Genomic DNA, 17,659 nt, shown 5'->3' on the forward strand with positions numbered 1-17,659 from the left:
CACACTGCCCCCTCTGCTATCGCTATTCACAGATAACTACTCTATTTACTTTGATTTGTATCCTTCTAGATCTTTTCCTGTGTATTTACTTACAAAAATACGAGTATAGAAGTGTATATTTACATGGGGTTGGTTGTTTCTTTAACTGGGTGATACTGTGCATATTAGTCTATGACTTACTTTTTTCACTTAATCATATCTCATAGATATCTTTCCATGTTAGTATATACAAATGTATTTCATTTTTTTAATGATCTCAGGATGCATGTTCTGTGATTTATTTAACCATTCCCCAATAATGAACTTAAAAATAAAACTTTATTATTATAAAAGTAATATAACCTCATAAAATGCAAGTGATATAGAAATGAATAAGGTAGAAAGTGTAAGTTGTTTGTAATTACTGCAGGGGTTAAGGATGGGGTAAGATTCAGTGCTGTCTATTGTACCACTTGGTAAATCTTTTAAAAAATGATTTTGCTCCTTTACGTTTTGACAAATCTCTTTTGATATTGCTACATCTGAATGTAGCATTTCAAAGCTATGACTCTCCCATGCTTCAATTCATCCCTCCCCAGTGGGCTGGGCTTGAGCTTCCGTGGTCTTGTGCCCTTCCCAATATGACTCCTGGAACCCCTGACCTGTATTAGGTTACTACTTGTTGGGGGCATACATGGAGCCAAAATGATGAGACCTATATGTGTGAGGAAAGATCAGCCAGAGTGCAGCCAATGCTGGGTTTCGCAGTCATGGTTTTGCTTTCTACCCTAGCTGTATACCTATCGACACTGCTTTCAATCATACAACCTGTAACTCCCAACACATTTAAATATGGCTATGAGGATGCTGTAAGGTATACAGATGTCAAATTATAATGTTGTACACCTAAAACTTATGTAATGTCATAAACCAAAGTCACATCAAAATAAATAAATAAATATGACTATGAAGAAAATAAAACTATTAGGCTGGGAAGTCAGAATAAATAGCTATCTGCTATGTTATGTTAGAAAATCTAAGATGAAAAACATCAAAGGAAAAAGCCCATTTTTATTATCTACTTATTTATTTATTTTGAGGTTGTTAGACTAGGTATTTTTATTATTATCAGTTAACAGGTAAAGGGATTGGAGGCTCAAAGATAGCTAAGGTCACTTAACTATTAAAGAGTCATCATAAATACTATTTCAAGTGCACTTATTACTTGCCAGCTACTGCTCTAATGTGCCTTAAGTGTATTGATTCATTTAATTCTCATTACAGCCCTATGAATTAAGTATTATCATATACCCATTTATGGATGAAAATACTGAGTATAGAGAGTGTATTAGTTTGTTAGGGCTGCCATAACAAATTAACACAAACATAGTGGCATAAAACAACAGAAATTTATTCTCTCATGATTCTGGAGGGCAGAAGTCTGAAATCAAGGTGTCAGCAGGCCATGCTCCCTCTAAAGGCTAAAGGGGAGAGTCCCAATCTTGTCTCTTCCAGTTTCCAGTGACGGCGTGTGTTCCTTGGTCTGTGACTGGATCACTTCACCTCTGGAAAAGGCCCATTCTTAGATCCCCTTGTTTTTTGTTTTTGTCATGTTTATTGAGATATAATTTACATACAGCAAGAATCATCATTTATAAGTGTACAGGTTGATGAGTTTTTTTTTTAAGATTGGCGCCTGAGCTAACAACTGTTGCCAATCTTCTTCTTTTTTTTTTTCTGCTTTTTCTTCCCAAATCCCCCCAGTACATAGTTGTATATTTTAGTTGTGGGTCCTTCTAGTTGTGGCATGTGGGACGCCACCTTGGCATGACCTGATGAGCGGTGCCATGTCCGCGCCCAGGATCTGAACCAGTGAAACCCTGGGCTGCCGAAGTGGAGCGCACGAACTTAACCACTCGGCCACGGGGCCAGCCCCAGGTTGATGAGTTTTGACAAATGTATACAGTGATGCAAACACTACTACCATCAAGATATACAATATTTACTTTACTCTGAAAATATTCCTTCTGCCCCATTTGCAAGCAGTCCTCTCGCTCTGCACCCTGGCAACAGCTGATCTGTTTTCTGTCCCTATAGTTTTATCTTTTTCAGAATGTCATATAAGTTAAATCATATAATACATAGCCCTTTGTATCTGGCTTCTTTCACTTAACAATATGCATTTAAGATTCATCCCTGTCAGTGCGTGTATGAGTAGTTCGTTCCTTTTTATTGCTGAGTAGTATTCTAGATTATAGATGTACCACGATTTGCTTATTTATTCACTCGTTGATGAGCATTTGGTATGTTTCCAGTTTTGGCTATTATGAATAAAGCTGAGAAGAATATCCATTGCAGGCCTTCATGGAAATGTATGTTTTTATTTCTCTTGGGTAGATATCTAGGAGTATTTTTGCTGGGTTGTATGGTAATTGTATGTTTAACTTTTTAAGAAACTGCCAAACTGTTTTCCAAAGCAGCTTTACCATTTTGCATCTGCATCAGTGATATATGAGATTCCAGTTGCTCTACATCTTCACTGTCACTTGGTCTTGTCAGGTTTCTTTTAACCATTTTATTGTGTATGAAGTGGTATTTCCTTGTGGTTTTAATTTATACTTCTGTAATGACTAATGATAAGCATCTTTTCATGTGCTTGTTTGCCATCTGTATATCTTTTTTTTATGAAGTATCTGTTTAAGTCTTCTGACTATTTTTATTGAGTTGTTTGTCTTATTTTTGCATTGTAAGAGATGTTTAAATGTCCAGATACAAGTCTATTTGTTTTTAAGCAAGTATGATGCCCCTCCAGGGAGCAAAATTAGGATCAATGGGAGGGAGTTAGCAGAAGGCATATTTCTGCTTAATAGGACAAAGATGTGTCTAACAATCAGAGTTATCCAACAATAGAATGGACTGTCCCGAGGGTTGATAAGTTTCCCATTACTTCAGGTGTTTAAACAAAAACTGGGTAACCAATTATTAGGGATAATGCAAAGCAGATTTATGTATCATGGAGACTGTTGGACCAAATGGCACCTAAGGACTCTTTCAAATCTAAAATTTTATAATATTAAAATAAATCAAGTCAACATCTTATTAATGAGGTAGAGAATTTATTGGTTGCATCAACAAAAGGAAATACATTCTGAGGGAACCAAACTGGGATTGTGATAATCCCTGCCAGTTTCCCAGAAAGTGAAAAGTTGGCTCACAAATCCCTAGCCACTGTACAGACCAGAGAGATTCTCTGTTCTGCTTTGGTGTCCGCTGTGAGCATCCCTGACAACCTGCGGGTATTGGGCTATACTTAAGCCAAAAGATACGTACAGAATTATGACATCTCAACTATCCATTTTAAACCAAGAAAGTAGCCAAAGATTATTCCCCAACAGATGTAGCCCTGAGTACTTTTTTATCCCCAAGATCAGTAATCAGTGAAATGTTAAGTAGGCATTATCAAGAAGAGGACTGGAAACAAACCATTTTCCTCTTTTTGAATAAAGTCATGGTGTGTCTGCCCCTGAAATCTGTGTCATTTTTACCACCGTATCTCAGGAGACAAATCACTAAAATTTAAGAGGATGGGAGAGGAAGAAAACTAATGTCAACCTGACAAGGTGGTTGTTATTGTTGTGTATTGTTGTGTATGTGTTTACACATATGATGAGATCAGCAAGGTTAACCAACTTCTAAAGGACACACAGTTATTAAGTTGCAGATCCAGTGTTCAAATCTAAGTCATCTGATTCCAAATCCAGTGTATTTTGCACGACATCTCAATGCCTGAAGCAGACCCAAAAGGGAGACCTCTTCGGCATGGAGAAAAAATTCTGAAAGAGGCTATAATCCAAGTTCATAAACACATGAAGGCTATAGATTTTATGAGCTTTGTGTTGTTTACCAAATCTCGATACACCTGTACTAGAAAGCTCTTTGAAACTGAAAAATACTAAATTTAAGACAACCAAAATGAAGCCCTGCTTTGCACAGTGACTGGCAAACTCGTGAGACTCATTACCCCCTAGAATTGATATAGATTAAAGACATAACCAACTTCATAAAGGGTTTATCAATATAAGTGGTAGATGCCTAATGGATAATTAAGGGAAATTAGTATACTTGGTAGACAACCCTAACTTTTGAAGTTGATATCAATAGGGAAAACCATGCTCTTTCAAAACATGATGCCATATATTGGGCCTAGAATTTGATGCCACCATCAGAGAGACTCCTGGGGGCAGCTGACTAAACCTTGGAAATAACTCTTGAGAAAGTCTTGTATTCTCCTGGGGGTAGCTAAATCATGCAAACAACTTTTGAATACTTCTTATATTCTCATTAACTATCCTTAGCTCCTTGGTTACAACCTCTGTGCCTCTAACTCCATTTTCTCCAAATACTTCTTCAAATAGCTGAGCGACAATGTCCAGCTCTTTGTAAGAACTTTTAAGGCAGTGAAAGTAAAGTAAGACAGTGAACTCAGATATTAGAGTCAATACCTCACTGCTAGGTGTCCTGTTCAAAGGGAGAAGTCTGAAAAATTTGCCCTGATCATAATCTGGAGATTTCTATCTTGAGCCAAAATGGGGATTTCAGTGAGGACTCTTTCAATTGCTAAAGCTACAGCTGCGGTTCCTATTTGAATTATAGTATGTAGTTAAAACGTGCACCCCTCACCCCAATATCCCCCTATACTAACTCAAATGCTTTTAGTCATCAATTGATATAAAAGATATTATAGAAAATAGTATCTTTTTAAACTAAACGTAGTTTTCAAAAATAGCTTTTTAATAAAAGAGGTATGTTAGAGAATTCCACAGTAATAGCCTTAGCATTTATGTCTCTGAATATATATAGTAAAGCTTCATTATTTTCTCTTTTCTCCATTTTGTTGCTCATCTTGCTGCATTCAGAGCAGTCTATCTGCTGTGTTCATTATTATTCACACAAGAATGGTATGTATGTGCACACATGCACACACACACACACACATATACACACAAAAGTCTCTCACTTCCCATTAGTCCCTGGGAGTAACACCTAGAAAAAACATCCTGCTGGCCAAAGATTTTGTTAATAGCAGCTTTATGCTACTTTCACCATGTAGTTTCAGATTCTATAATTTTATCAGGTATTTATGAATCATTATTTCAGAAAAAAATCTCAAGTAGTCATTCTCACTTCAGAAGCTATTCCCATAATGGGATATTGCCATTGCAACACAGTGACTAAGTTCATAACAACTGCATGCTTAGGTGGATTTTTCTTTGGCAGTTGGTCACATTCCTAATGGCTGATTTCTGCTTCTCCTGAAAACCTTTGCACATTGTGAAAGAAAAAAGAACATTTGAAAAGCTTTTAGCTTTCATATGGTAATCATAGCTCCAGCACCTTCTGATGCCCCATGACTATGATCACTTACCAGATAAGGGAAGGGCTCTACTGTGCACATTTACTTAAAAAAGATGTTTTCCCATTTCATTCCAATGTTAATGAGTAGTGGCAATGCAGGGATACAGTTCACAAGCTGTTTGATTTCTCTAGTGATGTGAAATCTCACTAGTGCATCACACTTAAAAAGAAAGACTCCATGTCCCTGCCGTATATAAGGATGATTATTCTAGGTACAAAATAATTAATCATAAACAAAATGTTGCTTATTTTTAAGGTAGAAAAAGATTGGATTTCCACACATTTGGGATCAGGAGCAGCATATATATAGAGAGAGACATAAAACCAAGAATCATGGGGCCTGTCCATACTTCAATACTCACTGCAGAGTGAAATGTGGCAGAGATGTGGTAATTGCCTGCCAGGGATGTTGGAGAGGAGCTTTCTCCTTGGGCTGGTAGGCTGGACAACCAAATGGCCCTGTTTCTCATGGTTCATCTGCCTCACAATCACCTGGGGGTGTTTCTAGATTCTTGGACTCCATCTCAGACCACTGATTCAGAATCTTTGGTGTAGAGCTTGAAAGTCTGCATTCTAACAGCCTCCCAAGGTGATTTTGATGCACACTGAAATTTGAGAACCATTGCTCTCAGGAAAAGAGCTCTGGACTAGAAGTGAGGAAACCTGGATTCTGGTTCCATTGCTTCCATAACTTTGCTGGGTAACCCTGATCAAGTTACTTACCCTCTCTGGGCCTCAGTTATCTGTCTGTAAATGAGGAGGTTTAACTAGATGATCTCTATGTTCTCACCCAACTCTAAGATTGTTGTGAGATCTATAGTATAGTTCCTATTCTACTAATCTGCTTAATGACTTTGACTTAGTCGTTTAACCTCATAATCCCTCATTTTCCACTCATCTATAAAAAACTACTTATAACTTCTGTGAAACCTTGGAATACAGGAATGGGAGCTAGCTGTTTTCAGTTCCATGATTAAAGCAGTTGTTAATATGTAGTGTGACCTGGAAGAAGTTAAAGTCCCACATTTCCCATCTCAATCGTTGAAACAAAAAATAAACACCCTTAAAATATTACCAAGGGTAAGAGCTTAGTTCTCACCATTCAGGTGACCCAAATTGCTGAAACTTATTACCTTTGAAGTGCATAATAAGAGGGTAAACATAAAATTATTTTCTTCTAATTTCTTTGCAACCAAAAGTTCCATACTCCCACTCCACACTGAAGGAACAAGTGGTTAACATATGTCCTTTCTAACTTGGATAATCATGGAATCTGCCCCATCTAAACCTCATAAAATCGAAGAAACAAAAACATAGCAAAAGATAACACATAAAGAAACAATTTAAAAGTCTTGCCTAAGATCAAAAATTCTAGTAACACTTCCCAAGGGCCAGGTTGTGGAGGAAGAGTCACTCTCGTTCATTGCTGATGAGAATGTAAAGTAAATAAAACTTTTTTAGATGGCAGTTTGGCAATATCTACCAAAAGGCCTATGTTGGGGCCTAGCAATCCCACTTCAGGGAATTGATCCTATAGATAGTTTTAGTACATGTGCCAAGAACACATATATAAAGTTATTCATTATAGCATTATTTGTATTAGCAAAAGAAGAAGAAAAACTTAAGTTTTCATCAGAGACAGTCTGGTTAAATAAATTATGGGACATTCATGCAATGGAATCCTGTGCTACTTTTTAAAAGAAGAGTGAGAAAGCTCACTCTCTCCAAGTTATATTAAGTGGAATGATCTCCAACTTATAACAAGTGAAAGAGAAATAAGGTACAAACAGTGTATATAGAATACTGCTATTTGTGTGAAAAAGCACACTATTGTCGTGCTTTTTTATATATATACAATCTGAAAGGATACAGAATAAATTCATGGTGCTGTGACCTTTGTTACTTCCAGGGAGGGAAACTGGGTTGCTCAGGGACAGGGATAGAAGGGAGACTTTTTCCTATGTACTGTTTTATATCTTCAAATTTTGAGTCTTGTGAATGTATTATCTTTCAAAAGAAATACAATGAAAAAAACTTTAAATATTATAAAAATTCCATATGTGTATAGTGTTCATATATGTATATGTTGTATATTTATTTTATATAAACATATAAAAATAAGGAGATCTGGAATGATACACACCAAATAAGTGTTATGCCTTAGGAGGGGGAGATGTGAGGTTAGATGTATGTGTGAAATGGACGTTTACTTTTTAGTTTATATTGCTTGAATGTGAAAATGGAATTTCTTAATTACACAAATTAAGCATGTAAAAAAGATCTTGTACCATAGGGCTAGGAGCACTGGGCCAGGAGAGCGCAGCCTTTTTTCGATTCTGCCATGTATGTATGAGAGTCTCAGCCCTATTAACTTGGTCTTGAGTCACAGCATTCCCTCGAGTCTCTCTGATGGGTTAGAGTAATGTGACCTCACCATGCAAGGACTAACAATGAAACAGGAAACTGACTTTCAGCTTTATAATGAACTCTGTGGAGAATACTGAAATTTCTCATATCAGAAGAACTATCTAGGAGGCAAAGAGTATAAAAAGAAAAGCAGCGGGGAGCCACTTTTACAACTGTCTCAAAGCTACCACTCACATTTCAACAGTGTGTAGTCTTTGGGGCTACTGAAAAGAACTTGTGATTTAGAGTCAGAAGTTCTGTGTTTAAGACTTGGCTATATTATATAGTAGCTGTGTGACTTTGGATAATAAACTACCCCTGATAGTTAGTCAACTATCCCTATCCTATTACCTATCTCACAAAGTTATTGAAAAAATAAAATGCGATATTATGAAAGCATGTCGTAAACTCTATAGTGCTGTGCAAATACTATCATTATCTTTTAGCACCCACAGTGGTAGAGATAGTGACAATTGGCTACAGTAGCTTCTCCCACATTGTCATAAAGGACATTTCCCCTTTACTCTCAGAATCATATGGCAACTTTTAAAACATGCAACTTCCACAAAGTCTCTGTTTCAAAATTGGGCATTATAACTTGTTTCTGTCACTGCATAGGAGAAAGGTAAGAATTAATGCTTCATTATAATGCTAGAAAATACTTGATAATAGGAAAGAAAATCGAAATTTGTTGTTGAGCTTTTTGTCTTTCTGAACTCTTAGATATGGACAAAAAGATAGTATAAACACTGATTTTTTTCCCCTTAAATTTCAGTTATCTACCTCATATTCTACCATGCCATCTTTGTGTTCTTTACCTGGACCTACTGGAAGTCTATTTTTACACTCCCACAACAGCCAAACCAAAAGGTAAGAATACTGGTTACTTTATAAAGTCTAAAATCAGAGGAAAGTAGACATGCCAATAAGGCAAGAAAGGGGCAAAAAGAGGAGCAAATAACCTTCCATTATGAAAGAGAGATTCAGGATTATCTATACAAAGGACTCTTAGTGATAAAGGTAAATTAAGGGTAGGATAGTCTTATTGAAGGAGTTTGTGAAATCACCAGCCACGGATATCTTTAAGACTAGGAAACCACTACTTGCTTTAGGAATATAATTAGAGAAACAAGAACCCACTTGAATTCTGAGGTCTTATCTAGTTCAAGTCTATGAAACTATATTATTTTAGAACCCAGCAAGACTCTGGAAGACAACTCCTAGAAAAAAAATGACAGTTGTTAAATTAATCATTTTGAAACTGTGTTCCCTTGAATCAAAGTGTTCCATGCAATATTTGGGAGGGTTCATCAAAGAATTTGTAATCATATTAGGCATTTATAATGTGTGACTACTGTAAAACAGATTAGGTTCTGAATTTAAAAAAAAATGGAAGAGATTTTAACGGCCTCCAAACATTAAGAAAAGTACTGGTTTAAATTTTCCCATTTATGGAATCAAAATGGTACACAAAAAGTGAAATTAAACACAGATGAAAGCAGTAATTCAAGAATTGAGGAGCATAAGAGATATATAGAGAAAATAAATAGCAAAACGGCAGAAGTCTTTCCTTATGAGTAATTATTTGAAATATAAATAGATAAACTATAGAATTAAGAGACAGACATTGGTATAATGGATAAACGTTATCATCTATCTTTATGCTGTCTGCAAATGCCTCACTTTAGAACCAAAGACATAAGTAGGTCAAAAGTGAAAGGATGGAAAAAGTTATTCCAAGCGAATAGTAATCAAAAGAGAGCAAAGGTAGCTATACTGATATCACATGAAAGAAGCTTTAAGCCAAAAACTGTTACAAGACATAAAAAAGAAAAAGACCTTACTGAATGAACTCAGAAAGATGACAGAGTAGAAGATACCAGCCTTCGTCCCCTCACAAAAAACAACAGACAGCAATGCATGAATGAAAGTCACCCTGAGAGGGCTCAAGAGTCTAATTTAGAACCTGCAACAACACAGTGGAACAAAAAATGGAAAATAACCACATGGAAAGGATTGCTGGGGAGATCAGCATGGCTGAGACATCTGGAGAAGGCTGAGAACAAAGAAACAGGGCAGGGGCTATCAGTATCAGCCAGGTGGCAGTGCCCAGTGGCCTGCTCTGCGGAGGACCCTGGCAGCTTTTGCCACTGAGGAACTCAACAGCCCCCGTGACAGCCATGAATGTCCACTGCTTTAACAGCAGAAGAGCCCAGAGTGCTTGTTGTTGTGGACCTCAGCAGTTTGCTCCACAGAGGATACTGGCAGCTTTTGCCACTGAGGTAACCAAAGGCCATCACTGCCACAGACTTCCCAGAGAGTGAGATGCTGCTGAGACCTTCCTACAAGAAGAAGCCACTGTTGTGCCACGCCCCCCCAACCCTGCACTTATGCTAAACCCCAGAACCATGGCCGTTCCATGTGTACCTGCCACCAGACCCCAGCTTCACAGCCACTCCACACATGCCCATGCTCCAGACGCTGGCTCCATGGCCACTCCACATGCAGCAGCATCTCAGACTCCAGAGCCATTGATGCTGTGGACGATCTCATGCCTCAGACCATGGAGACAGTATCACTCCATGCACACCTATGCTCTGCACCCTGGATCTATGGTCATTCTGCAACTGCCTACACCACGGAAAATGGAGCACTGTTGCAGTGGGTGCACCTGCCCTCTAGAACCCAGGTCCATAGCTGCTCCACAAGTGCCCAAGCCTAGGACAGCCAAGCCACTGCTATAGCAGGCTCATCCATGCACCACAAACACCTATTCTCTGGACCCAAGCTCTGTAACTTCTCTGCAAGTGCATGCACCTAGGGCATAGAGTCATTGCTGCAGCAAGAGTACCTGTGCCTCAGACCCCAGACCCTCTGTAGCTCTGTGCAATCCTGTGCTCTGGACCCTAGCTCCATGGCTGCTCCACAAGCACCTATACCTCACACACCATTACCAACGCTGCAGTGGGGGTGTCTGTACTTAAGCATCATCACTGCCCCAGGCATGAAAGCTTCATGCATGCCTCCACTCCAAACTCTGGCTTCATGGCCACACCATTGGTACCTGTGCATCAAACACCATTGACACAGCCACTGTAAGTGTGCCCACCAGCTGGACCCAGAGCCTTGAGGAATCCTCTCAGCCATGACTTCTACCAAGGGAGAAAAAGAGATCAGGAGGACTCCAGCAGCATTCACCACTGAAGACTCACCAGCCCTCATGGCTGCTGCAGAAACCCACAGCTTTAGCCACTGAGGACCTCTTTAGTCTTTTCTGATGCTGGTGACAGCTGACAGCTGCACAGAAACTACATCACTGCACATCCCCTGGAGCTGGAACTGCCTCATCTCACCAGCTTGTACCCTTGCACCCACCCATAGGTGAAGGTCTTTCCCCACTGAAACCAGTCCATAAAGTCTGGAAGAGTGGCTGCTCAATCAAATGTGCACACATCAATGAAACACTACAAGAAATTCAAAACCTCAGGGAAAAATGGCACCACAAAAGGAACACAATATTCCAGTAACCAACTGCAAGAAATGGAGATCTATGAAAAAAACTTAAAATAATTGTTTTAAGGAAGCTCAGCAAACTACAAGAGAACACAGACAACTTAACAAAATCCGGAAAACAATACATAGACAAAATAAGAAGTTAAACAAAGAGAAATCATAAAAAAAGATCCAAACAAATTCTGGAGCTGAGGAATACAATGAATTAAGTTAAAAATTATATAGAGAGTGTCAACAGCAGACTGGATCAAGCAGAAGAAAGAATCTGCAAACTCAAAGACAAGTCATTTGAAATTATCCAGTTAGAGAAACAAAAAGAAAAAAGAATGAAAAAGTGAAGACACCTCATGGGACCTGTAGGACACCATCAGGCATGAGAATATATGCATTATGGGAATAAAAGAAGGAGAAGAGAGAAAGGGGCAGAAAGCTTATTTAAAGAAATAATAGCTGAAAACTTCTCAAATTTGGAAAGAGATATGGGCATCCTGGTACATGAAGCTCAAAAGTCCCCAAACAGTTTCAACCAAAAGAAGGCTTCACCAAGCACTTTATAATCAAACTTTCAAAAATCAAAGACAAAGAGAGAATTTTGAAGGCAGAAAGAGAAAAGAGACTGGTCACTTAACAAGGGAACCCCCATTAGGCTATCAGTGGATTACTCAGAAGAAACCTTGCAGACCAGGATAGAATGGGATGATATATTAAAATTGCTGGTAGAAAAAACTACCAGCCAAGATTGCTTTACTCAGCAAAGTCATCATTCAGAAATGAAGGACTGATAAAGACTTTCCCATCAAACAAAACCTGAGGGAGTTCATCACCAGGAGAACTGCCTTACAAGAAATGTTGACGGGAGTACTTAAAGCTGAAATGAAAAGATGCTAATTAGTAACATGAAAACATATGAAAGTAAAAAAACTCACTGGTAATGGTTAGTATATAGACCAATTCATAATACTCTACTGCTGTAATGGTGGTGTATAAATCACTTTTAACTCTGGTATAAGGTTAAAAGATAAAATATTTAAAAGGACTGTAGCTGAAATAATTTGTTAATGGATACACTATAAAAAGATGTATTTTTGAAATCAAAAACATAAAATGATGGGAAGTAATAGGGTAGTGTTTTTGTATGCAATTGAAATTAACTTTTTACCAGCTTCAGATAGAATGTTATAAATATAAGATGTTTTATGAAAGCTCCATGACACCTATAAAAAAAACCTCTATCAGATACACAAAAGATAAAGAGAAAGAAATAAAAACACACCACTACAGAAAATTATCAAACTACAAAGGAGAAACAGCAAGGAGGAAGAGAAGAACAAAGAAATTACAAATAGCTAGAAAGCACTTAACAAAATGGTATATTACATCCTTGCCTATCAATCATTATTTTAAATCTGTATGGATTAAATTCTCTAATCAAAAGAGAGAGAGTGGCTGAATGGATTAAAAAAAACAAAACACAACTATATATGCTGTCTATAAGAGAATCACTTCAGATTTAAGGATGCGCATGGGCTGAAAGTGGAGGGATAGAAAAAGGTATTCCATGCAAATGGAAACCAAAAGAGAGCAAGGGTAGCTATACTTATATCAGGCAAAATAGACATTAAGTCAAAAACTGTAACAGAAGACAAAGAAGGTCATTATATAATGATAAAAGGGTAAACTCATCAAGAGGAATAATAATTGGGAATATACGTGCACCTAACACTGGAACATCTAACTATATAAAGCAAATATTAACCGAACTGAGGGGAGAAATAGACAGCAATACAATAATAGTAGGGGACTTCAATAGCCCGCTTTTATCAATTGATGGATCATCCAGACAGAAAGTGAATAAGGGAAAAGCAAATTTGAATAACCCTATAGACCAAATGGACCCAGCAGACATATACAGAACATTTTATGCAACAGCAGCAGCAGAATATACAATTTTCTCAAGCAAACACAGAACATTCTCCAGGATAGATCATATGTTAGACTCCACCAATAATCTTTTAGAAATAATCAACGAATTCAGTAAAGTTGCAGGATAAAAAAAAAACTAGTTGCATTTCTATACCTTAAAAACAAACTATCCAATAAATAAGAAAACAATTTTATTTACAATAGCATCAAAAAGAATAAAATACTTAGGAATAAATGTAACCAAAGAGATGAAAGATCTGTACAAGGAAAACTATAAAACAATGATGAAAGAAATTGAAGAAAACACAAATAAAAGGAAAAATATCCTGCATTCATGGATTGGAAGAATTAATACTGTTAAAATATCCAACTACCCAAAGCCATCTAGACAGTCAATGATATCTCTATCAAGAGTCCAATGGCATTTTTTACAGAAATAGAAAAAACAATCCTAAAATTTATTTGGAACCACAAAATATCCCAAATAGTTAAAGCAATCTTGAGCAAGAAAAACAAAGCTGGAGGCATCACACTTTCCGAAAACCACAATGAGATAGCACCTCACAACTGTCAGGATGGCTATTATCAAAAAGTCAAAGCATAACAAGTGTTGGTGAGGATATGGAGTAAAGGAAACCCTTGTGCACTGTTGGTGTGAATGTAAATTGGTACAGCCATTATGGAAAACACATGGAGGTTCCTCAAAAAATTAAAAATAGAACTCCTATGTGATCCAGCAATCCCACTTCTGGCTATATATCCAGAAAAAAGGAAATCTGTATCTCAAAAGAGATATCTACACTCTTATGTTCATTGCATCATTATTCACAGTCATAAAGATATGGAAACACCTTATATGTCCATCAATGGATGAATGAATAAAGAAAATACGGTATATACATATAATGGATATTATTCAGTCTTTAAAAATAAAGAAATCCTGCCATCTGCAGCAACATGGATGTGCCTTGAGGACGTTATGCTAAATGAAATAAGCCAGACACAGAAAGACAAATACTGCATGATCTCACTTTTATGTGGAATCTTAAAAGAAAGTCAAACTCATAGTAACAGAGTAGAATGGTGGTTACCAGCAGCTGAGGGATGGGAGTTAGGGGAAATGTTGGTCAAAGGGTACAAACTTTCAGTTATAAGATGAATAAGTTATGGAAATCTAATGTACAGCATGGTGACTATTATTAATAATCATGTATTGTGTAATTGAAATACCATGAAACTTCTAGAAGAAAACATAGGCAGTACGCTCTTTGACATCAGTCTGAGCAGCATATTTTCAAGGACCATGTCTGACCGGGCAAGGGAAACAAAGGAAAAAATGAACAAATGGGACTACATCAAACTAAAAAGCTTCTGCATAGCAAAGGAAACCAGCAAAAAAACAAAAAGACAACCTAACAATTGTGAGAAGATATTTGCAAACCATATATCAGATAAGGGGTTAATATCCAAAATATACAAAGAACTCATGCAGCTCAACAACAAAAAAACCAACAACCCAATTAAAAAGTGGGCAAAAGACCTGAACAGAGATTTCTCCAAAGAAGATATGCAGATGGCCAACAGGCATATGAAAAGATGCTCAACATCATTAGCTATCAGGGAAATGCAAAACAAAACTACAATGAGATATCACTTCACTTCAGTCAGAATGGCTATCATTAACAAGACAGGAAACAACAAATGTTGGAGAGGATGTGGAGAGAAGGGAACCCTTGTTCACTGCTGTTGGGAGTGCAAACTGGTGCAGCCACTATGGAAAGCAGTATGGAGTATCCTCAGAAAATTAGGAATAGATCTATCATATGATCCAGCTATCCCAGTGCTTGGTATCTATCCAAAGAACTTGAAAACGCAAAGGCATAAAGATACTTGCACCCCTATGTTCATTGCAGCATTATTCACAATAGTCAAGACTTGGGAGCAACCTAGGTGCCCATCAGGGAACGAATGGATAAAGAAGATGTGGTATTTATACACAATGGAATACTACTCAGCCATAAGAAATGATGAAATCCGGCCACTTGTGACAGCATGGATGGGCCTTGAGGGTATTATGCTGAGTGAAATAAGTCAGAGGGAGAAAGTCAAATACCGTATGATCTCACTCATAAGTAGAAGATAAAAACAACAACAAACAAACACATAGCATTGGAGATTGGATTGGTGGTTACCATAGGGGAAGGGGGGAAGGGGGAGGGCAAAAGGGGTGATTAGGCTCACATGTGAGGGGATGCACTATAATTAGTTTTTGGGTGGTGAACATAATGTAATCTACACAGAATTCAAAATATATTATGATGTACATCCAAATAAATAAATAAGCTTAAAAAAACGAAATTTAAAAAAAAGAAAAGAAAGAAATACCAAGAAAATCATCTCAAATGTTTAAACCACAACAACAATGAAACTATGTGAGGTGAGATAGGTTAATTAGTTTGATTGTGGTAATCATTTCACAGTGTATATGTTTATCAAAACATCACTTTGTACATCTTAAATATATATAATTTTTATCTTCCAATCACACCTCAATAAAGCTGGAAAAAAATAAAATAAAGTACTTAATCCTAAAAGAAAGAGACAAAGGTGGACACTGTATATTGATAAAAGAGTCAATCTAGCAAGAACATGTAACAGTTACAAACATGTATACACCTAACAAGAGAGCTCCAAAATATAGGAAGTAAAAACTGACAGAACTGAAGGAGAAAATACACAGTTCTACAATAATAGTTGAACATTTTAATACTTCATTTTCAATAATGGATAGAACACCAAGACAGAAGATCAATAAGGAAAAGGAGGATTTAGCAACACTGTAAGCCAACTAGATGTAACACACATGTATGGAACACTCCACCCCCAAACAGCAAAATACGCATTCTTGTCATGTGCACACGAAACATTCTCCAGTATAGACCATATGTTAGACCGCAAAACAAGTCTCAATAAATTTAAAAGATTTGAAATCATACAAAGAATCTTCTCTGAATTCAGTGGAATAAAACTAGAAATCAGTAGCTGAAGGAAAACTATAAATTCACAAATATGTAGAATTGAACAACACACTCTTAAACAACCAATGAATTAAGAAATCACAAGAGAAATTAAAAAATACTTTGAGATGAATGAAAATGAAAAACAACATACCAAAATTTATGGAATGTATAAAGCAGTGCTCAGAGGAAAATTTATAGCTATAAACACTTACATTATAAAAGGAGTAACATATCAATTCAATATTCTTTATACCTTAAAGAATCAGAGAATGACGAGCAATCTAACCCCAAAGTTAGCAAAAGTAAATAATGAAGATTAGAGCAGAGGTAAACTAAATAGGGAATAGAAAACAATAGGGATAATCAATACAACCAAAAGTGGGACTTTGAAAAGATCAACAAAATTGAAAAACCTTTAGCTAGACTGACCAAAAAAAAGGGAGAGAGAGAAGACACAAATTAGTATATCAGAAATGAAAGTGGGACATTACTACAGACCTTAAAGAAACAGAAAGAATTACAAGAAAATAGTATGGAAAATTATGTGCCAACAAATTAGATAACCTAGATGAAATGACCAAATTCCTAGAAACACAAACTACCAAAACTAAATCAAGAAGAAATAAAAAGCCTGAATATATCTATAATAAGTAAAGAGATTATATTAGTCAAAAATCTATCAAGAAAGAAAAGCCCAGGACCAGCTGGTTCCACAGGTAAATTCTATCAAACATTTAAAGAATACTTAAAAGCAATCCTTCTCAAATTCTTCCCAAAAAATAGAAGAGAGAAGAACACCTCCTCTAACCAGTGCAAGTAGGCAAGAAAAAAAAAAGGCATCCAAATTGGACAGGAAGAAGTAAAATTATCTCTGTTCACAGTAACACGATCTTATATGGAGAGAATCCTAAAGATTCCACAAAGAAACCTGTTAGAACTAATAAACAAACCCAGCAAAATTGCAGGATGCAAAATCAACACATCAATGCATAACAATCAGTTGCATTGAATCATAACAATGCATAACAATCAGTTGCATTGAATCATAACAATTCTATACACTAACAATAATCAGAAAAATTTAGAAAACAATGACATTTAAAATAGCATGGAAAAGCATAAAATACTTAGAAATAAACTTAACCAAGGAAGTGAAAATCTTGTACACTGAAAACAAAAAAATGTTGGTGAAAGCAATTAGATACAAATAAATGGAAAAACATCCCATGTTCACATATTGTAAGAGTTAATACTGTGAAGAATGTAATCGTTACCCAAATTAGTCTGAAGATTCATTGCAATTTCTATCAAAATCCCAATGATATTTTTTGCATAAATAGAAAATTCCATCCTGAAATTCATATGGAATCTCAAAGGACCCCAAATAGCCAAAACCTTCTTGA

The 17,659-nt window shown here is 36.6% G+C and overlaps 1 protein-coding gene across 1 annotated transcript in view; it reads left to right on the top strand.

The window, feature by feature from the left end:
* Positions 1–17,659, top strand: part of ZDHHC15 (zinc finger DHHC-type palmitoyltransferase 15) — a 70,302-nt gene that overhangs the window by 12,310 nt on the left and 40,333 nt on the right. The window contains exon 3 of the mRNA XM_046673814.1: positions 8,576–8,670. Coding sequence (XP_046529770.1) covers positions 8,576–8,670 — 95 coding nt within the window. The remainder of the gene's footprint in view (positions 1–8,575; positions 8,671–17,659) is intronic.

This window comes from Equus quagga, chromosome 10, assembly GCF_021613505.1.
Source record: "Equus quagga isolate Etosha38 chromosome 10, UCLA_HA_Equagga_1.0, whole genome shotgun sequence".
NCBI classification, from domain to species: domain Eukaryota; kingdom Metazoa; phylum Chordata; class Mammalia; order Perissodactyla; family Equidae; genus Equus; species Equus quagga.